At 46.6% G+C, this 23,337-nt stretch overlaps 1 protein-coding gene across 1 annotated transcript in view; it reads right to left on the reverse strand.

The window, feature by feature from the left end:
* Positions 1-23,337, reverse strand: part of RBFOX1 (RNA binding fox-1 homolog 1) — a 2,535,170-nt gene that overhangs the window by 2,152,093 nt on the left and 359,740 nt on the right. Inside the window, exon 3 of the mRNA XM_033235800.1 lies at positions 1,716-1,775. Within this exon, the coding sequence (XP_033091691.1) occupies positions 1,716-1,775 (60 nt within the window). The remainder of the gene's footprint in view (positions 1-1,715; positions 1,776-23,337) is intronic.

The following is a 23,337-nucleotide window of genomic DNA, read 5'->3' on the forward strand; positions in this document are numbered from 1 at the left end:
ATTACAAAAACTCAGCCTGGAAAGTCATTTTGGAGGAATAGACAAGCACCAAGCAGTGGGCCCTTAGAGATTCCAGTTTGCACCAAGGGTCAGCATGGATTAGGGCATAAAGAGGAGGGAACATTCCAAATACAGAGCACACTCATGGACAAGGCCCAGGGCCAAGCAGACTTTTTGTTTTTGTTTTTGAGACAGGGTCTCACTCTGTTTGCCCAGGCTGGAGTGCAGTGGCACAATCATGGCTCACTGCAGCCTCCACCTCCTGGGCTCAAGCAATCCTCCCACCTCAGCCTCCTGAGTGGCCGAGACTGCAGGCGCACACCACTACCCTCAGTTAATTTTTCTTTTTTTTTTTTTTTTGAGACGGAATCTCACCTCCTTCCAGGCTAGAGTGCAGTGGCACGATCTCGGCTCATTGCAAGCTCTGCCTCCCAGGTTCACGCCATTCTCCTGCCTCAGCTTCCCGAGTAGCTGGGACTACAGGCACTCACCACCACACCCGGCTATTATTATTATTATTTTTTTGTACTTTTAGTAGAGACGGGGTTTCACTGTGTTAGCCGGGATGGACTCGATCTCCTGACCTCATGATCAGCCCACCTCGGCCTCCCAAAATGCTGGGATTACAGGCGTGAGCCGCCGCACCAGGCCTAATTTGTGTATTTTTTGTACAGATGTTGCCCAGGCTGGCTGGTCTCCAACTCCTGAGCTCAAGCGATCCTCTTACCTTGGCCTCCCAAAGCGCTGCAATTATAGGGGTGATCCATTATGCCTAGCCATGAACATCTTTTGATAAAAGAATTTGCTCTCAGCCTTTCACTTACCACTATCACAACGTCTCACCATACCTACATTATGATTTCCATTCTGTTATTTCCATACCATTTTTTTTTGTCTTTGAGTCAACTCACTTTATGTTTTCTAACTTAAGTATGTTTGAAGGAAATTTCATACCACTGCCATTAACGGAAAGCCAGTAGTGATGGCTATAAAGAGAAGATCATCATAAAATGAAATACCTAATGATGAACACTAAACAACACAGTCTGTGTGCCCCTTGAAGGTGCCATCTCAAGGTCACCAACAACACACAAACAGGTTACACTTGAGAAATGCACCACACCATGATTGCATTGCCGAGAGGCTGTGCATGAGCAATTTCACAAGTATCTGTGCAGGGAACTTCCTGGTCACTGTATCCATGGGTGACAGATGAGAAATGTATGAGAATTCACTGCCATCGTCCCAAGTTACGAGCCCCAGTGACTCCAAGCCCAACGCCATGATGCAGGGCCCCAGGGCACTCAGTGAGCACTCCTGTCCTTACCAGGAAGACAGCCCAATGACAGTCGACCTCTTCACGTGCTCCCACAACCTGGGGCCCTCACACCAGGGGGCAGAGGGACTGACCTGCAGCCTTGTCACCAACCACTGTGCCCACATCTGTCCATCAAGTGGACCTGGTCTTTGTTAGAGGGCAGAATACAGCTCTCACAACATGTACCAGAGGCTGGGAATACGAGCCAGGTGTTTCCTAATACAAATTGTGCACGTGATGGGGAAAATTTATTCCCCTCAAATCCAGTTACTTCTCCAGCAAGATCAGTTTCAGGTAAAAACCATTCCTGGTGATTGATGACCAAGACCAAAGAGGCTGAAAAGGATGCAAAAGTAGTTTCAAAATCTAATCTGTTCGGCAAAATGCTTCTACTTACAGAGTCCTGCAGACTGTTCTTGGCACCGGGGAGGAGGGTTGAATTTTCAGACTTGTAGTCCTGGCAAAAAAACAAACAAATAGAAAAAAAGGTTGGGGAAGCCGAGTTGAAGAAAAGAATTCTAACTTGGAGTAACCCAGTTTAGCACGACCCCCAGAGTGTCTCACCACATTTAGTCACAGTACCCTCTGTCTCTCCACACATCCCCTGCAGGGGTTGAGACCTGCGTTGCCCTGCGCAGTGGCCATTACCCGATATGACTATGGAGCCCTGCGGCTAGTCTCATGGAAATGGGCTGTATACATAAAACACTCACTGGGTTTTCAGGACATTATGAAGAAAATGAATATAAAATATCTCATTAATATTAATATTTCATTAATATTTTTACATCGATTACATGTTAGAATGACATTTAATAATATATAAAAATAAAATATATTGCTATGTTTAAACATGTAAATATATTAAGTCTATCTCAAAGGAAATTTATTATTACAGTTAATTTCATCCGTTTCTTTTTACTTTTTAATGTGGCCACCAGCAAACGCTAAATTGTATCTTTGATTCCCCTGACACCCCTGAGGCAGCTCTGGTCCAGATGTTTCTCAGTGTGGACTCCTTGTCCCAACCCCAGGACGCTGAGGGTCCCTAACCTTCCACCTTCCACTCCAGCAACAGTTTGCATCTAGGGAGCATCTGCAATGCTACGCGCTACTCTTTTTTGAGACAGAGTCTCTCTCTGTCATTCAACCTCCCAAGTAGCTGGGACTACAGGCGCCCGCCACCACACCTGGATAAGTTTTTGTATTTTTAGAAGATACAGGGAATCACCACGTTGGCCAGGCCGTCTCAAAGTCCTGACCTCAGGTGATCCACCTGCCTCAGCCTTCCAAAGTACTGGGATTACAGGCATGAGCCACCACACCCGGCCACTGTGTATTTCTTGTGCATTTTTACCATGGATCCTTACTAGGGTATTAAGAAGTAGGTCTTAACCTCAGCCCTGTTTTATAGGTAAAGAAGCAACAGAGAGGCTGAGGGACTTGTTCAAGGTAACACAGCACTCAGCAGGGCTGCAGTGGAGCCGCAGCTTGAACTGCGCATGCCTACTGCAAACATGGGGATGTGAATCACCACTGGAGTATTCCCGAGGCCTTCGTTCACCTTCCCATGAGGTACAGCACAGGAGCATATTTAAAGCCGGTCCTCATCAACTCTGGGGAACTGCTCCCGCCTCAAAAGTGTCAGCAATGCCTAAAGCTCTACATCGTCATTAATAAAAAGTCAGCAACGCCGAGGCAGGCAGATCACCTGAGGTCAGGAGTTCCAGACCAGTCTGGCCAATATGGTGAAACCCCGTTTCTACTAAAAATACAAAATTAGCCACACTGTGGTGGCAGGCACCTGTAATCCTAGCTGCTTAGGAGGCTGAGGCAGGAGAACTGCTTGAAGCTGGGAGGCGCAGGTTGCAGTGAGCTGAAACTGCTGCCATTGCACTCCAGCCTGAGTGATGAGATCAAAACTCCAACTCAAAAAAAAAAAAAAAAAAAAAAGAACAGTCAGCAGACTTTGGCCTGGGGTCACCCCTTAAACCTCCTGGGCAGAAAGAGGGGTGTGTTTGTCTCAAGCAAGACCCTGTCTGAAAAGACAGAGAGTGGGAGAGAAAGAGGGAAGGACGGAGAGGTGCAGAGAAAGCAGCAGAGAGGAGGGAGGGGAAGGAGAGGTGTATAAAAAGAGAGAGAGAGAGACAAAGATATAGACAGAGAGATCAAAAGAGAAAGAAACAAGAGGGGGACAGAAGCTACCTACTCTTTCCTGTACCAGCCACAAGAATTACTCAGACCCACCCACAGAGTTCTGGGATTTCTGTTTCCGTACATCACTTCTGAACTTATAATGAGAAGACACATATATCATTGTTTCTGTTTTTGCAGTTTCTAGTAGACATTGGTCATGGAAAAATCTGGTGACCAAGAAATCAAAATTGTGTTTGTTCCTCTCCTTCCTCGACACAGAGAATGGTCCTCACGCCACATCCACCCTCCAGTTTACTGAAGTGAACAAATGAACTTAAACACAAATCGTGTCCCCTGCTTCCAGCGACTGTCTAAAGTAGTAGCCTGAATGGGGAGAGAAGGGGGAGGCGGTTGATGCAGTGATTTTGCTGCCAGATACACCAATTCTCCTTTGAGAGAACGTCCATTGGTCTGAGAATATCTGGCTTTTGTCACTTTCTTTTCAATCCCACTTTATAGATGGACCAAGAAAAAACTTCGCTTGATGAACGAGTTAAGCCCAATAGCAGATTTCAACCCAGTGACAAGACCCAAGTGTTATTCGGTGCCCTGGGATCCCTATCTACAGCACGGTCCTTTCTTTGAGAGGGGCCTCTCTCCAAGATTCACGGGTGACCCAGCACCTTGCCCACTTCTAACCACTCTAGGGACACACACCTGCCCCAGGTAGCATGAATCAATCTATCTTTCTCAGAAACAGAAACAGGGACCCACGGAAATGGTCACTGCACTGTGTTAGACTCCATAAGTCCAAGACCTTGCATGTGAAGTCAGTATTGGCTCCATAGCAACCACCAGCCCTAGGAAGGTAACATTAGGTTTGAGTCAAAATTAAGAGTCTTCCAGGGAAGCTGATTGGAAGAAAAGAGAATAGAGGATCGAGGCAACCAGTATCCCAGAACCTGGAAAGACAACTTAGGACTTCAACACTCAAGTATGATCTTACTTGGGAACCTAGCTACCAGATGAAATTCCTATCCAGTTGCCCCTGCAGTGCCTTCTCCCTCTTTGCCCCTCCCTCATTTTCCAGCCCCCTCCCGTAGCTAGGGGCTTTCCCTCTCCACATCCCTGAGGCTGAGGTCCTAGAGGCCTGAGTCCTCCTTAGCTGACTATCTCTCATTGTGCAGCACTTCCGTGTCATTTTAATCAGAAGCAGCACAGGAAGGCTTCGCTCCTAGGAAAGAGAAGACGGTACCAACTCAGTTGGTACCAACTCAATCTACTCTTGTTGAGAGACTTTTTCTGCCCTTCCTGCCACTTTTATACCTCTCCATACCCTGGAACTGAGCATGCACCCTAACCCTAGATTGGCACCCTCCTTCTTAACACAGTCCCTGTGTTATCTGAACAAAGAAGCCAACTCTACGCCCAATCCCATTGTCCCTATTTCCCTCTTTACCTTGAAAACAGAGACAAGCACATATTAACATTCTAAGTCTGACTGAGTTGGGGAAAGAGAGCCAAGAGATGTAGCGAGGGAGGTAGTGGCTGTCTGATACTGTTCTGGTTTTCAGAAAGCCCTGGTCTTTTCCCTGAATCCTTACAATAAGCCTCTGTATCATTTGAGCTGGCCTGATCCATCCTGATGAAAATTCATAAGGAGGACAGAGAAGATCAGATCTGCAAACCTTCTTAGATCCCAAACCAGGATCCCGAGCTAGTTGTCACTCTGGTCGCCATCTGCCGCTCTTCTCTTCCCTCCAAGTTCTGCTCCCTCATTTTCCACCCACTTGTTAGAAGTCTAGTAGTCTTCCCTGGAAATGTATGCCCTCTTGCGCCTCAGTTTACAGCTTTCGAAAGCTGGGACATGAATCCCCAGCAGCGAGGATTTAGCCAGTTAAGACAATGACCCAAGCAGAGATCCCACAAGGGCTATCAAACATCATCCTCTCCAGATTTGTCATGGGCTGGTGTCAGTTCCCAGAGGTGGCATTAAAAGGTGATATTCTTTGCATAACTACTACCTTTAAAGAGTCTCTTGCGGCCCGGCGCGGTGGCTCAAGCCTGTAATCCCAGCACTTTGGGACGCCGAGATGGGCGGATCACGAGGTCAGAAGATCGAGACCATCCTGGCTAACACGGTGAAACCCCAACTCTACTAAAAAATACAAAAAACTAGCCAGGCGTGGTGGCGGGCACCTGTAGTCCCAGCTACTCGGAAGGCTGAGGCAGGAGAATGGCGTGAACCGGGGAGGCGGAGCTTGCAGTGAGCCGAGATCCGGCCACTGCACTCCAGCCTGAGCCACGGAGCAAGACTCCGCCTCAAAAAAAAAAAAAAAAAAAGAGTCTCTTGCGGATTGGAAATGTCTCTAGATAAACACATATATTTGTTTTTTGTGTTTTTTTTTTTGAGATGGAGTCTTGCTCTGACACTGAGGCTGGAGTCCAGTGGCACGATCTTGGCTGACTGCAACCTCCACCTACCAGGTTCAAACAATTCTCCTGCTTCAGCATCCCGAGCAGCTGGGATTACAGGTGCCTGCCACCATGCCTGGCTAATTTTTTTGGATTTTTAATAGAGATGGGGTTTTACCATGCTGGCCAGGCTAGTCTCCAACTACTGACCTCAAGGGATCCACCTGCCTCAACTTCTCAAAGTGCTGGGATTACAGACAAGAGACACCGTGTTCAGCCACACTTTTTTGTGTATGTACTTACATAGACATGTAAAAGGAAAATAAATCTCAGGGGCTCCCAAATCACTAAGCTAAAGGGAAAAGTCAAGCTGGGAACTGCTTAGACCCAACTTGCCTCCTACTGTATTCAAAGTCAGCCCTCTGCTCACTGAGATAAATGCCTATCTATCTGATTGTCTCCTTTGGAGAGGCTAATCAGAAACTCAAAAGAATGTAACCATTTGTCTCTTACCTACTTCTGACCTGGTATCTTCCCGTCTTCCTGCCTTTGCTTCAAGTTCTCTCGCCTTTCCAGACCAAACCAATGTTTACCTTGCATATGTTGACTGATGTCTCAGGTATCCCTAAAATGTATAAAATCAAACTGTGCTCTGACGTGGGACAGACATTGTCAGGACCTCCTGAGGCTGCATCACCGGCCTGAGTCCTCAACCTTGGAAAAATAAACTTTCTAAATTAACTGAGACCTGTGTCTCAGATTTTCGGGACTCACACACATATTCATGTAATCCCGTGAGTGTGTAAGTGTCTACCTAAAAATACCCACATCCAGATGTGTCAATCTTTGTAGCTACAGTCATACAGAATAAAGATGTAGGAGGTGGAAAAAAATAAACACTCCATCCTACAGGTTAACAGAAAGCCAAGACCAAGGCCAATCAAGGTTTCCCGAGCAATGGACGGAGGGTGTGAGGTCAGGGGTGGGGCTCTGGGTACATGATGAGTTCTCAATGATGGTGCCAGTAAAACCTACATGGATCAACATTGTGCAAAGCTCCAAGCCAAGGCCATGGCTGACCAAAGCCTCGCGAACAATTGGCAGAAGCACAGTGCAAAGCAAAAGCAAGTTTATCAGAAAATGAAAGGGATGAAAGAATGGCCACTCCATAGAGCAGACCCCAGGCTGCTGGTTGCCCATTTTTATGGTTATTTCTTGATGATATGCTAAACGAGGGATGGATTATTCATGCCTCCTCTTTTCAGACCATATATGGTAACTTCCTGACATTGCCATGGCATTTGTAATCTGTCATGGCGCTGCTGGGAGTGTAGCAGTGAGGACGAACAGAGGTCACTCTAATGGCCATCTTGGTTTTGGTGGGTTCTAGCCGGCTCCTTTACTGTAACCTGCTTTATCAGAAAGGTGTTTTCTTTTTTTTTTTTTTAATTATGCTTTAAGTTCTGGGATACATGTGTGGAACGTGCAGGTTTGTTGCACAGTTATACACATCATGGTGGTTTGCTACACCCATCAACACGTCATCTACATTAGGCATTTCTCCTAATGCTATCCCTCCCTTAGCCCCCCACCCCGACAGGCCCCAGTGTGTGATGTTCCCCTCCCTGTGTCCATGTGTTCTCATTGTTCAACTCCCACTTATGAGTGAGAACATGCAATGTTTGGTTTTCTGGTCCTGTGTTAGTTTGCTGAGAATGATGGTTTCCAGCTTCATACATGTCCCTGCAAAGGACATGAACTCATCCTTTTTTAGGGCTGCATAGTATCCCATGGTGTATATGTGCCACATTTTCTTTATCCAGTCTGTCATTGATGGATATATGGGTTGGTTCCAAGTCTTCGCTATTGTTTTATCAGCAAGGTCGTTATAACCTGTATTTGGTGCTGACTTCCTATCTCATCCTGTGACTTAGAATGCCTTAACCATCTGGGAATGCAGCTCAGTAGATCTCAGTCTCATTTTATCCAGCTCCTATTCAAGACAGAGTTGCTCTGGTCCCCACACCTCTGACAGCTCTAAGGGTCTACCAAGCCACTGAACCTTAAAGTGTTCTGACCCCAGGGCTGCGACATATCTCCTTGGGAAGTCTGGATGCCAAGAGAAAGAAAGCAGGCTGAGGAGCCTATGAGGCCAGATCACAGCTGTTGGATGAACACAGACCACACACATTTCCACCACACCTCAGAGACTTCCTTCTTGGAGGCAAAACATCAAAATAACGCCTTAATGTATGGTCCAACCAGAGGACATAGCATAATCAAATAGATTTTTGTAGCCTGGCCAACATGGTGAAACCCCGTCTCTACTAAAACACAAAAATTAGCCAGGCGTCGTGGTGGGAGTCGGTAATCCCAGCTACTGGGGAGGCTGAGGCAGGAGAATTGCCTGAACCCAGGAGGTGCAGGTTGCAGTGAGCCGAGATCGCGTGACTGCACTCCAGCCCGCAGGAGGAAGCAAGAATCCATTTCAAAAAAAAAAAAAAATTTTTTTTGTAATCTCAGAGTGGTAGTGAAGATCCTTCTAATTATGATCCCGAAACCAAAAGCCTTAAAACAAAAGATTCAAAATTCTGCGTACATAAAATCGCATGCATGAAAAAAATACCGTAAACAAAGTAGAAGACAAAGGGCAATCTGACAAAATTAAAACCCACAAACCAAGGGGTAACATCATTTATAAAGAGCTTTCCCCCAGTCAACAAGAAAAACACCAAAGGAAGTCAATGGAAAAAAACAAGCAAAGGAAATGTACAGACGACTTCACAAGACAGTCATGCAAATACCTCTTATGCACATTAAGAAATCCCCATAATCCTTATAATTAAAACTTCACTAGTAATAAAAGAAATGCAAATAAGGCAATATATTATTTTTTTTTTTTACTGAGATTGACAAAGACGAAATCTGAATAAAGTATGGAAATGATAAGACTGTCGGGCAACATGTATTCTTTATACATAGTGAAATTATACATTGGTCAACATTTTAAAAGTTGATAATATTTGGACTAGGGATTCCATTTCTCAAGTGTCTGCTGTTTAAACGTCTGCATGAGTATAACATGGCCTGTGCCAAGGATATTCATGGAAGTCCTTTGTGTAATTACAAAATACTGGGAACAACATAAATTCCATTATTCCGAAACCAGGTAAGTAAGTTATAGTGAATCCAGACACTGTCAGTAAAGATAATGAGGTAGCTTTATATGGAATGACAGGGAGAAAACAGTAAAATGCACAGTGGTATGTATAGTACTCTGCATCTGTTGTTTTAAGAATATAGGCATTTCTAGTATATGCACTAAAATCTTCAGAAGACAGAGAAGAAAACGGTATTTTTTAAAAGGCTCATTTTGGGTCTCACGCCTGTAATCCCAGCACTTTGGGAGGCGGAGGCAGGCAGATCACCTGAGGTCAGGAGTTCAACACCAGCCTGGCCAACATGGTGAAACCCCATCTCTACTAAAAATACAAAATTAACCAGGCACAGTGGTGGGTGTCTGTAGTCCCAGCTACTAGGGAGCTAGGGAGGCTGAGGCAGGAGAATCACGTGAACTCAGGAGGTGGAGATTGCAGTAAGCCAAGATTGTGCCATTACCCAAGCTAGAGTGCAATGGCTAGAGTGCAATGGTAACAAAAGACAAACTCCGTTTCAAAAAAAAAACAAAAAAAAAAAGGTTCATTTTGGAGAAGGAGAAGGATATGGTAGGAGGAAAACATTCTATTTTGCTGACCCTGACCCTTGAATTTTGTACACTGGGCATGTATTATTGAGGAAAAATTTTTTTATGCTACCTGAAACTTTTTATTTGATTTTTAAAAGAAAATAATTTAAGGGAAAAACACATGATAACATTGGCAAGAACCCTTTGGGGAAGGCTTCATTTCTTGACATTTTCTGGAAAAAAAAAAAATTAACTTCCATCACATGATAAAGGAATTTGGAGTCTCTTTGGAGGACAGGAGTCCTTTCAATGTGGTTGGAATGCAGAAAAGCTGGCATTGGGGTAATACCTTAATGGATTTTACCAGGAAATACAAATAGCATGCAAGCCACCAGTTCCCCTCCTGTTCCCAGGGCAGGCAGTACTAATCAATTACTGCACTTTACCACTAAGGTAGATGCACTCTCAGATTGCAACCCAACAACTCCCAGGAAACTGGCAAATCCCACCAATCTGTGTGAGCTGAAGCATCTGCGAACATTAAACCCCATCCTGAGTAGGGTGACAACAAGGCAATGCCCAGAAAGCTGGAAGCATGGTCTCTACCCATATAGTTCCTCAGTGCCCCCTGTAGGCTTGGGTTCGAGTCTTTGACAGCCACTCCGCTACCACCACCCCATTCCTCCACCAAGCCCGGAATCACAGCAAGGCAGCCAAGAGCATGCAGCCAACTTCCAAGCCCATCGTAATGATACTCAGGCCTCCCCTACTCATTCTGAATCAAACCCCCCCAGCACTTCGTAGGAAATGCCAGTTAACCTTCAGCAAGGAACTCAGGCTGCCCTCATTTCCCCCAACTTGGAAAATTCTGTGTAAATGTCAGATTAAGCTCTTCAGTCCTCTGCTTTTAAAATGAGAGATAAAATTTACCTCCCTATTCCCAGATGTTAAAATCTCTGCTTCTCCCCAGGGCAAAGAAATCAATGCAAGTGAGCTCCGTTTTTTTCCCCCTCTTTGGAACACTACCACTTCCAGCAATTTATTTGACTGACTATGCCTTCTATTACCATGTAAATTGTTTCAGACTGCAGGAAAAAAAAAGTATTAATCTCCTCTCAGTAAGTCATAAAATAAAGAAATCAATTTCAAGGTCAATTTAGCCCAAATAACACCTGCTGCCCTTTTTTTTGTAACATGCAGACTCCTCTGAAATGCAAGGCTGTTGTCTAAGGCGTCAAGAGGCAGCAATGGAAAACCCAGTCTCACATCAGTCAGGCAGTGACAGGGGAGACCCTGGTACCATGGCCCAGTGGCCCCAGGTGTGAGTTTCGGACAGATAAGATTCACAGGTTCCAGCAAGACAACTCTGCAGGCCAAGGCAGCGGAGTAGCAGGAGAGCTGCACTGGGGGTCATGTAGAGTTGGGGTCAAGCCAGGAGTCTGGCTGGATGGCTGTTTGAGTTCTGGGAAAGTGACTTTACCTCTCTGAGCTTCAGACTCTACACTTGTTAAATTACTTAAAATGAGGGCTAGCTCACCTTATAGAATCCTTCAAGCCAGTCCATTATGGACTTCGCCAAATGTTACATATCCTGGAGAACTGGCCTAGAACTAGCCACTTTCATGTGGGGATCCTTCATCAACACGTAGGATAGTGTGGGGGTTAAACAGGCTCTGGAGCCCAAATCGCCTTTGATCCATGAATGAGCTATATGGCCTCGGACAAGGTACTTACCTTCTATCCTCTGAGTTTCTTCCTCTAGAAGATGGACATAATAACGTTATGTGTTTCTAGAAAGAGAACCCTCATCCTCATTTTTGGATGAGCAAATTGGATTCAGAGAGGGCAAGTGACTTGCCCAAGGTTGGCAAACTTAAAAGCAGCACATCCAAGTTGAATGCTGGAACACCTAAGCCTCAGGCAATTGACCCCAGCACACACTTCCTTGTACAAACCATGCAAGGGAACAGAGGCATTTCCTCGGTACACTCATGTTCTCTCCGCCACCGCCCCACAAACCCACCAGGGATGTGGCCAAGTGCAGATGGGGGCCAAGAGCTTCTTACAGTGGGTCCTGGACCCAGCAGACTGGGGAAACCCATCTTTACAACATCTCCCATAAGGAGACGGTTTCTCCTACCCCACTCCAAACCCACTGCCTTGGCCCTGCCATCCCTGATGGATGCCCTCTCTGTGCAGTTTTTCAGCGACATCCAGAAGATTAACCAACTGCCCCTAGGAGGCCATGACATCGAGGCAGCCCCAAAACATCCTCACCTCTTGTTTCTGCAAAAGCCAGCCCTGTATTCTCAACTGTGCATCCAATCAACCACCCAGTTGTACTTCTCAACCTGTAAAACACCTCCACCTGCAAAATCCTGTCTCATGTGGGCATCTCTAATGCTAATGCCTAAACTCACATCACTTTTGTTCCAGTGGCTTCCAAAAAAATCCTGCTTGACTCCATTGTCTCCCCCTCAGTCTATTCTCAATACCCAGAGCGATCATCGTTGGGTAAAAAGTAGTTCTTGCCTTTCCCAGTTCAGTGCCCTCCCAGCCCTCTAAGTCTGCAAAGTGGTGTCCACTGCTCACACGGGGACGTGCTGAGGACTGTTGCCCTCAAACATGTAACTGGGTCATGCAGACACAAAACAGCCCACATCTGACAAAGTCAACACTGATGCCAATAAGGACGAGGTGCCTGGCTTTTGGGGGCTATAAAACTAGAAAGAAAAAAAAAAGCAGAACGCTACTTAACTGAGCATTTACTATGTGCTTCAGTACATGACCCCATAGCTGACTACGTGGCAGAAGCAGGAAGGGGACTCGGTCTCTGTGCCACAATTCTCAGTCTTTTTTTTTTCAAGCTTTATGGAGCTAATTCACCTAGCAGTTCTTCCATTTCAAGTGTACAATTCAATGGGTTTTAGTATGTTCACAGGTGGGTGTGACCATCAGTGAATTTTTTGAACGTTTTCATCACCATGAAACTCCATCCCCTCCATCCTCCATCCCCCCATTCCCACAGTCCCAAGCAATCACCAATCTACTTTCTTCTCCATGGATTTACTTGGGCTGGACTTTGATATAAAAGGACTCATGCAACATACGGCCTTTTGTGCCTGGTTTCTTTCACTCAGCATCATATTCCCAAGGTTCAAATAAGTTACAGCAGGCATGAGTGCTGCATGCCTTTTGTATGGCTGAAAATATTCTATTGCATAGACAGACCCCCTTTTGTTTTTCCATGAATCTGCTCATGGACATTTAGGTAACTGTCACCTTTTGGCTCTTATAAATAATGTTACTGTGAACATTGCCGTACATGTTTTTATGTGGATACAGGTTGGTACTTCTCTGGGGTACGTACCTGGAAGTAGAATTGCCGGCTCATACGACAACTCGTTGCTTAATATTTGAGCAACTCTCAGGCTGTTTTCTCAAGTGACAGCTGTTTATGAGGGCTCAGATCCCTCCATATTCTCATCAACACTTGGGATTATCTGACTTTTTTGAGACGGAGTCTCGCTGTATCGCCCAGGCTGGAGTGCAGTGGCGTGATCTCGGCCCACTACAACCTCTGCCTCCCGGGTTCTAGTGATTCTCCTGCCTCAGCCTGCAGGTTAGCTGGGATTACAGGCACCTGCCACCAGGCCCGGCCGATTTTTGTATTTTTAATAGAGAAGGGGTTTCACCATGTCAGCCAAGCTTGTCTCAAACTCCTGTCCTCAGGTGATCTACCCACCTCGGCCTCCCAAAGTACTGGGATTATGCGCGTGAGCCACCGCATCCAGTCCCAATTACCTGACTTTTAGATTCTAGCCATTCTAATGCGTGTCCAGTGGTATCTCTCTGCGGTTTCGACTTGCATTTTCCCAATGACTAACGATGTCAAGCATCTTTTCATGTCATGACTGGCCATTTGTGTATCTTCTTCGGAGGAATGTCTGTTCGGATACTTTGCCCATTTTTTAATTGAGTTGTGTCTGTACTGTTGAATTTTACGTATTCTAGATGTAAGTCTCTTACAGATAAGCAATTTGCAAATATGCTCTTCCATTGGATGGGTTGCTCAGTTTTGAACAATGTCTTATCCTAAAGCATCTTGGTCATGTCAATTTCAGGTGCATAACCAATGGGCCATATCCATTTTCAGAGCTTTCTGCCCTGCCTCCCTTTGGGACCGAGACCCAGGTTTTGTTCTACTTGCCTTCTTTCCAGGATTTGCTCTGGGAAGGGCATCCGGGCAGCACAGGAAGTTTCAATGACAACACAATTCAGCCAATAGTGTTTAAGAACCTGTTAAGTGCCTGGCAGTAGGACAGAGCAGCTAAGAGTGTCAGCATTTCAAGGAAACTGTCCTGGCTCAAACCTTGTCAATGCTACCTCAGCTCCTCGCTCTCCTTTTCTGTAAAACTGGGGATAATGGAGGCTGGCCATGGTGGCTTATGCCTGTAATTCCAGCACTTTAGAAAGTAGAGGTGGGAGATCATTGAGGCCACGAGTTCAAGACCAGCCTGCGCAATACAGCAAGTTCCCCTCTCTATAGGGGAAAAAAAATTAAGTAGATGACTGTGGTAGCACATGCTTGTATTCCCAGCTACTTAGGAACTGCAGTGGAGGGATTGCTTGAGCCCAGGAGGTTGAGGCTGCAGTGAATTACAATCATGCCACTGTACTCCAGCCTGGGCGACAGTGAAACGTGTCTCTAATGAATGAATGAATAAATAAATAAAATTAGGGATAATAAAAGCAATAGTAAAACTAGCTACTTGAGTCAGGAGTAAATGAAATAACATATATAAAGCTCTTAGCATGAGTTCTGGCACAGTCAAAGCCAGTGGTCTCCAAATTTGGCTTTATATGATAATACCCACGGAGCTTTAAAAACACACACATTAGTTCCCTGTGGCTGCCGTCACGCAACTGCCACCAACTGGGTGGCCTAAAATAAGCGAAATCCATTCTCTCACAGTACTGAAGGCCCGAAGTCTGAAACCAAGGTGTGGGCAGGGCTGGTTCCTTTTAGAAGTTCTGTGGGGGAATTTATGCTATGCCTCTCCCCAACCTCTGCTGGCCACAGAGATTCTCAAGGTGCCTTGGCTTGTAGAAGCATCGGTCCCATCTCTGCCTCTGTTTCTACACGGCCTTCTTCTCTGCACATCACTGTGTCTTCTCCCTTCCCGTCTTTTTTAAAGATACTAGTCGTTGGATTCAGGGGAGGATAATCTCATCATGACATCCCTAAATTAATTCCATCTGTAAAGACCCTGTTTCCACGTAAGATCATATTCACAGGTTCCAGGGGTCAAAACTCGGGCATATCTTTTGGGAGCCACTATTCGACCCACTAGAGTGTGCACACGCATGCACACACACACACACACACACACACACACACACAAAATGCCAAGAATTTTGTTCTACCTCACACGAATCAGGTCAGCATCTCCAGCAGTGATGCCCAAGGGTCTGCAGTTCTTGAATCCACCCAGGTGATGGCCACATACGGTTACATGTTGAACCCAGGTCTGCACCCTGCATAAATGCTGCAGGGGTCCGAGAGGCGGATGGCCTTGGGGGAGTCAGGGTCACCCCACAACGTGGTAGGGTATCTGAAAGGGGCCTTGTCAGCCCTTTTATCAGGATATTCCATAGTCTCACGAACCACAGAAGCTCATACACACCTAGCCGCACTCTCCACAGAGGTCAGTCAGTGAACACACAGGATACTCACAGGAAACTAACCGCTAGGGGCCAAGGGCAACCATGAATCCGGCCCACTGCCCATGTCTACAAGTTTAAAAATCCCAAGAGAGCCCAAAGCGGGAAACACTCCAGATGTCCATCACTGGATGAACAGATCAATAAAACATGGCCCAGTCATACAACAGAATATCATTCAGCCTTAAAAAAGAAAGAAGGACTGAGTCATTCGACAACAGGGATGAACACTGAAAACATTATGCTAACCAAAATCAGCCAGGTACCAACACCATACATAGCATGATTTCATTGATGTGAAATATCCAGAAAAGGCAACCCTGTAGACACAGAAAACAGATTAGTGATTTCCAGGGACCGGAGGGAGGACAGGATGGGGAGTAACTCCTCAAGGGATACAGGGTTTTATTCTGGGGAGATTAAAGTGTTTTGGAATGAGATAGAGGTGATGGGTGTACAGCACTGTGAATGTATTAAATGTCACTGAATTGTTCACTCCAAAATGGTTAATTTTACGTTATGTGGATGCTGCCTTTATTTTTTACAAAAGACTTCCAAAAACTCCCAGAAGACCCAGACTTCTATCCCTCCTTTTGTGCTTTGACCATATTTTTTTTCCAAATAAAAATAAATATATAAACCATAGATTTCTACACACATCCATACAATCAAAAGCAGCTTTCCTCTCCATTCATCTCAAAAGCCATTAACATTAATAGGGTCTGTATCAGAAATGTCTAATAGAGTTACCAACTCACTGAATCAAGAAACGGGCCCAAGCAGTCACAGCGCTGCAGTCCTGGTGCAATGAGAACTTCCAGCTAAAGTGAGCAGGGATTGATTAACAACACCCAGTCCTCCTCTCCCATCTGTCTCACAGGGACATCCTCGAACACCTGAGGGTAACCACACACAGGAGAGAACGACCCACCTGCCTGTGCTGCCATGCAAGGGAAGAGTTCCAAAAACAGAAGCTGGAGGGGGATAAAAGCCAGCCTGGGAGAGAAACTACCCTTGATCTCTGTGCCCTTGTGAGGGAATGCACAGCATGAAAAATGTCCATTTGCAAGTGGGCAGTGGTGTCGGAAATAGATGTAATGAGACAAGGGAAGACGGAACATCAAGAAGTCTTGGCAAAAACGCCGGGAGATGCGGCTTGGTGATAAAGGAGGGCATTAGTGATGCAAGATGAAACTCGGACATATTTCTGGCTCAAGATGCTGAACGCAGCACTCCAGTTTTCCCAAGGACGAGAAGAGCAGGGGAGCTGCTGAAGGAGACACGGATTATTACCGAAGCTCTTGCAAAATGAAGTCGGGGAGAATGGCAAAACAAGTGAAGTGTTAAATAAATACTTCCTGAATGTAATCACGAGGGAGAACACTAAAATTAGGATGTCTGACAAGGGCTTTTTATCCAATCTACCCAGGGTTTCCTTAGGGCTTCTGAGAGAGGAGTTGTCAGTCACCCGCATGACAGCATGGGCCACTGATGCAGAAATGGGACAGCTGGAGCATGGGGTACTACTAGGCAGGCTGATTATAGGGACATGGTACAGACTCGGTGGAACCAGGAATGCCCGGCACAGTCTTGAGCTCCCTGGGCCATTCCCGGAGAGAAGTCCCTACAAATGAAGATGGCATCACCAGAGAAACTCTACATGAGACAGGTGCAGCCCATGGGCTCCAGACTGGGGCAGCCCAGCACTGAACATGCTGCTGTTTATTTCAGCAGACGTATAACCTCGAGCAGCTCACTCCGTTTCTCTGAGCCAGTTTTCCCCTCTGTAAAATGGGGCTAACAGACTACATCACAGGAGGCTGTGAAATGAGACAATCCTAAAAGCCCAATAAATCTTAGCTCTTGTCGTTCCCACTTCACAGAGAGGAAACTGAAGCCCAGCCCAGGGTTAAAAGAAAAGTTCAGAAAAGTTCAATTTGATGGAATTTAATTGAGCAAAACAAAGAAAATGATTCATGAAATCAGGCAGCCTCCAGAATCACAGCAGATTCAGAGACACTCCAGGGTTGCCTCGTGGTCAGAACAAATTTATAGACCAAAAGAAAAGTAAAGTGACATACAAGAATCAGAAGTGAGATTGGTTAGAGCTCGGCGTTGGCCTTCTTTGAACGAAGTTGGAACACTCAGCAGTCGAGGAGTGGTTGAAGTATGGCTGCTGGGATTGGCTAACCCTCAGCTATTACTACAGATACATACTATTAAGCTAGGTTTTCATTGTTGTTTGCCTATGAAGCTAAGTTATGGTTTGTCCCCAAGAACTCAAACACAGAAGTATGAAGTCCTTCTAAGGCCAATTTAGGTGGCTTTAACAACAGTTAAATAACAAGCATGGATGTTTGCAGGTACTGGCTTTTGCTGTGCATGGCATTCTATGGCTGTACATTTTTTGTTTAAATGTCATTTGAGCTCTCCAAGAACCTGCAAGCCAAATTGCCTGGGTTCAAAGCCAGGCTCAACCTCTCCCTAGCTCTGTCAACCTGGGCATATTATGTTACCTTTCTGTGCCTCAGTTTCATCTGTTTAAAAGAGGACACAGTGAGAAGTTAAATGAGTTGATGTTTGCAGAGGTCTCAGAATAGAGCCTGGCTCCCAAGTGCTCAGTATTATCACTGATTTTTAGCTCATCTCACAAACAAGGCCCACAGAGGGTAAGCCTAAAGATACACAGCTGAATGAGAGGCAGAATCTGACTTTCACCCATACTCTTCTGCCTTCTGCACTTGGGGCTGAACTGGTAACCACCTCCTCAAGGAAGTTCCCAGGGTCATCTGGGGCAGGGCAGATGGCAGAGGTTAAGATGATGAACTTCGATTAGCTGGGCGTGGATGTGGTGGCATGTGCCTGTGGTCCCAGCTACTTGGGAGGCTGGGGCAGGAAAATCGCTTGAACCCAGGAGGCGGAGCCTGCAGTGAGCCGAGATCACATCGCTGACATTCCAACCTGGGCAACAGAGTATGACTCCACCGCAAAAATAAAAAGATTTTAAAAAAAAAAGTGATGAGCTTTGAAAATGACTGGGTTCAAGTACCAGCTCTTCTCTGGCTTTGACCTTGGAGGGCTATTTAAAATCTCTGATCTTGGTCTCCTCACCGTTAAGGGGGGCACTATACTCGCACCTCAATGCCTCAATACCTGGCAATGCCCATCGCAATGGCTAGTGCGGTCCATGTTTTCCACTGGCTCCAGTCCAATGCCCTGTGTGGAAGGTGAGTCTAACTTCAACTAAGCTGTGTCATTGCATTCTTTCACTCAGCTGGCTCTGAAGGCCCGTGCAGCCAGAATCATGCCTCAGATGCTCCTTACTCCCCATCAGCCTATCTCTACCCCAGCCTCACTTCCTGTGGTGCAGCCTCATGGGAGTGAGGTCTGATACACCCGAGGCCGAAAGTAATCCAAGTCCCTGGGATTAGGGCTCCCTCGAGACTGCCTGCCTGCAGAAGAGGGAGCTGTCAGCTCTTTTAACAGTGAAATAATTGCAAGTTTGAATGTGGATTCTACGCTGAACAACTGCAATTAGAAGCCACCTTCTGTTCGAAACAACTGCTGCTTAAATATAATCCTGCATTGTGCCTAAACCCCAAAGGAGTTTCTCAGTTTTGCCTTCAACTACACTTACTCATCTGCATTACAGTGTCCTTGGTTCTGTTCCTAAATCTTTCATCACTTTCTACCTCTTAGAGGTTTCTCTTTGTCCCTAGATAATATCCTAACACCTTACCTAGGCCCACCTTGCGTACGGTCTACCTCCCACTCACTCCTCCCTCCTCTTCCTCTACTCTGGGCTCTGTCATGAGCTGCAACTATACAGTGTTTCTTTTTGACCCTTGCACCAGCTGTCTGCCACCCTGGCTTGGAGAGCTCTCTGTTCCCGTTCTGCAACTGAACTCCTACACATCCTTCATGTCCAAGTCCAGACATCACCTCCTCCAGGAAGCCTTCCCTGAAGTTCCACACTAACCATGAGAATCCTGTAACTTGCTCCTGCAACATCGTACCCATTACCCCCGTGACACTTCCTAAAGCTTGTAATTAGTTACTTGCATACGCATAATTACAAACTAGATGGCTGCCTCCACCACTGACTTGTGTACTCCATTCCTGTTGCAAGGTTGCTAGTGGATTCTCCCTCCAGGAACCAAGCACAGCCCCAGTGACACACATAGGTATTGAACAAAAGAGTGTTTAATTACACAAATGGCTTATTCCTCCTAAGGAGAGCAACTTGCTGGAGGTAGGACTTGTGTCTTCGCCCAATGTCTATTCCTTGTAGAACTTAGCGCAGTCCCTGGCACATGAAAAAATACTCAGTCTGAATTGGCAGAATTTTTAAGCAGACTCATGCTTTAGCTTCTAGTTTCTTTTCTGTCAGAAAAAAAAAAAAAATGCGCATAGGAGTCCAAGAAAGCTCTGCCCCCTTCTCCTCTGGATCTGTCAAGTACCATCTACAATGGTGACTACGTGGGTATTTGCATTTACCTAAGAAGACAGACAACACTTTCCCGTTCATTAAAAATCCATCCCAGGTCTGTGCACACTGACAGCCCCTGAATCATCCTAGCCTCCCCTGGGGAGTTGAGATAAAGGAAAACTGTTTCCCTTGTCTTAGCCTGTCACGTCCTCATCGTTCCCACAGAGTGACTGGGAAGGACCAGCATGGATGCATGTCATTCCCAGCTCTGTCGTTTGAGGAATGGGATCATTAAGACAGGTGACCACATAAATGCCATCTGCCCTATAGCTTCCTGGGCCTGTGTTGCCCTTGGCTGGAATCCCACCAGTTTGCCTTTAAACTTAAGTGTAGGAGTCCCCATCTCTCGGCCTCTATTTGCAGAGGCAGGGCAGTGTGAGATGCCACGAAAAGTAACATTTGCATCCTCTCCCCAAAGATATCCAGTGTGGAGAACTCAAAACTCACACAAAGCAGATGTTTGAAGGCTGAAGCCTCCCAAGGGGAACAACTAGCGTTGAAGCAGGACCAGCTGGAGCCAGCACCTAAGCCAAGTAGCCCTGGCTCTGAGCTAATGCACACCCAGCTGGCCACCTGGCAGCGGGTGGCATCCAAGTCACCCAGGGGGTGAAGTGGGGACGTCTGTAAAACCACTTCTCCCACTCCTAGAGAGGCTCTGCAAGCTCAGTCGGCACTTACCCCTCAGAAAACGGCGCCAGGCTGAGACTCACACAGCTGAGAATGTTTTCCCACAAGCTCGATTACCAATCAGTCCCTGCAGCTGCTCCCAGATCAGAGTGGCATCCAATCAGCCGGCACTCCTAGAACCCAGAAAAGCCGGGCTGCCCTCACTGGCTCTTCAGGCCCAACTGTTATTCATGCATCCGTTGTTGGGTCACCTCTATGCACCATCACTACGCCGGGCCAAGGGAGGCAGCTGGGAATGAGGGAGGCAGGGTCCATGCCCTCTTTGGGCTTACAAGCTGTTGCAGGTGATACTGAGCAGATAAAGAATTAACTGGGGGCCGGGCACAGTGGCTCACACCTGTAATCCCAGCACTTTGGGAGGCCAAGGTGAGTGGATCACCGGAGGTCAGGGGTTCAAGACCAGCCCAGCCATGTTGGTGAAATCCCCGTCTCTACTAAAAATTAAAAAAAAAAAAAGGAAAGAAAAAGAAAAAAATTAGCTGGGCGTGGTGGCAGGCACCTGTAATCCCAGCTACTTGGGAGGCTGAGTCAGGAGAATAGCTTGAACCCAGGAGGTGGAGGTTGCAGTGAGCCGAGATCGAGCCACTGCACCCTAGCCTGGACAACAGAGCGAGACTCCGTCTCAAAGAAAAAAATGAATTAACTGGGCAACGACTGTGTGGTAAGTGCCATGAAAGGAAAAGTCCAGCGAGCTTCGAGATCTTACCTGGTGTACCAAGTTGGGGAAGGTTTACCCTAAGAATGGCAGGAGATGGCAGAAGGAGCAGCCCTCAGCAAAACAGGGTCTCACCAGAAAAGCCAGGCTGTAAAAGCACTTCTCCCACTCCTTGAGAGGCTCTGCAAGCTCAGTCGGCAGTTACCCCTCGGAAAACAGCGCCAGGTTCAGACTCACACAGCTGAGGATATTTTCCCACAAGCTCGATTACCAATCAGTCCCTGCAGCTGCTCCCAGATCAGAGTGGAATCCATGGTTTTACCAGCAGGAAGAGCTGGACAAACAGGTGGGCTAGAGGATTGGGGGTTTCAAAGGCCACGACGCAAGCAGCAGGACGGTTGAAGCAAGGTCAGGTGTGTGTGTGAGAGGCCAGGGCTGGATTCTACGAGTGCACACATGGATGCAGGGAGCACACTAAGAGGCCACAAGGGGAATCCCAGAATCAAGGATGCTGTGGGAGGCACATACAAGGTGAGCGATGAGAAAGAGGCGATCAGGAAGTGGATTTCCTAGGCCTGGGAAATGAAGGCGTCTGGGGAGTGATGGACTAGAGGCAAGAATGCCTGGAGGGTTTCTGCATAAATACCTGTTTGGCCACCTGCACTATTTCCTGAGCCTGGCGATCCTAGTAGAAGTGCAAGTTGGGTGAGGCGAGAGCAGGTCCAGTCTTCACTGATTTAGAGAATTAGGGGTATGGCCAGGCATGGTGGCTCACGCCTGTAATCCTAGCACTTTGGGAGGCTGAGGCAGGGGGATCGCCTGAGGTCAGGAGTTCAAGACCAGCCTGGCCAACATAATGAAACCTTGTCTCTACTAAAAGTACAAAAATCCGAGTGTGATGGTACAACCCTGTAGTCCCAGTTACTCAGAAGGCTGAGGCAGGAGAATCACTATAACCCAGGAAGCGGAGCTTGCAGTGAGCCGAGATCAAGCCACTGCACTCCAGCCTGGGCGACAGAGTGAGACTCCGTCTCAAAAAAAAAAAAAAAAAAAAGGAGGGGGGTGGGGTGGGGTGGGGTGGGGAGGTTTCATGCACTGGGACTTCTGGGATTGAAGCGCAAAACCACCCCGGCCCGGTGGAGATATTTTATCTTCATTTAGCCTTCATTCCCTCCACGGTTCATTACTGATACTTCACAGAGGAGTTCCTGAGGATGCATTTAATTTTTGCTGAGAACCTTGAAGACCTTAAATCTAACAGCTGTTGGCACTAAATTAATAGAACAACGAGGCAGGCTTTTACCCCCCATGCTAGGAGTCACTGTGTGGGAATGTTTGCAGTAAGTACCTGATCTCCCGGTGGTTTTTCCTGTTTTGAAATGGACAATTCTTTTATTCTAGTCAATAAATTTCTAAATGTCAGACCATGGATGGGGTTTTCCTGGTGGGCTTTGGAGCCCAAGGTCCTTCTTGGGATGCAGAGAGGATAAGGGAGCTGGAACAAACCTCTCGTTTATCCACTCCACCCTTCCTTCCTTTTACATACACACACCCCAACCAACAAGCAAATTTTGGCTGCCAGAAACACCACACGCCAAGGTGCCTCCTGATGAATGAGGCTAGGTGAGAAGCTCAGGTCATTCATCAGAAATCCCCAGGCCAGGCACAGTGGCTCATGCCTGTAATCCCAGCACTTTGGGAGGCCCCGGTGGTTGGATCATGAGGTCAAGAGATCAAGACCATCCTGGCCAACATGATGAAACCCCGTCTCAACTAAAATTACAAAAATTAGCTTGGTGTGGTGGCACGCACCTGTAGTCCCAGTTACTCAGGAGACTGAGGTAGGAAAATCGCTTGAACCTGGAAGGCGGAGGTTGGAGTGAGCCAAGATGGTACCACTGTACTCCAGCCTGGCAAGAGAGTGAGACTGTCTCAAAAGAAATCCCCAAACCCCAGAATCTCTCCACAAATTGTAATTTTCTTCTTAAATTTGACTTGGCCTCATCCCCTCTGCTCTAACATGAGGCTCTTTATATTAGGTTGCACCAAAAGAAATCAACCTTTGACAGTTTCCAACCTAAAGAAGAACCATGTCTTCCGCTTCGTGGCTTCTATTATGTCACCTGGTGTGAACACTTTTAGTTTTTGCAGGTATATTAACGTGCTTGATCACAGCACACTGCCTCAGACCTCACTAGGGCTATGATGTAATGTACAGCACAGTCACT

Source organism: Trachypithecus francoisi, unplaced genomic scaffold (genome assembly GCF_009764315.1).
Source record: "Trachypithecus francoisi isolate TF-2019V2 unplaced genomic scaffold, Tfra_2.0 Lachesis_group15, whole genome shotgun sequence".
Classification (NCBI taxonomy): Eukaryota; Metazoa; Chordata; class Mammalia; order Primates; family Cercopithecidae; genus Trachypithecus; species Trachypithecus francoisi.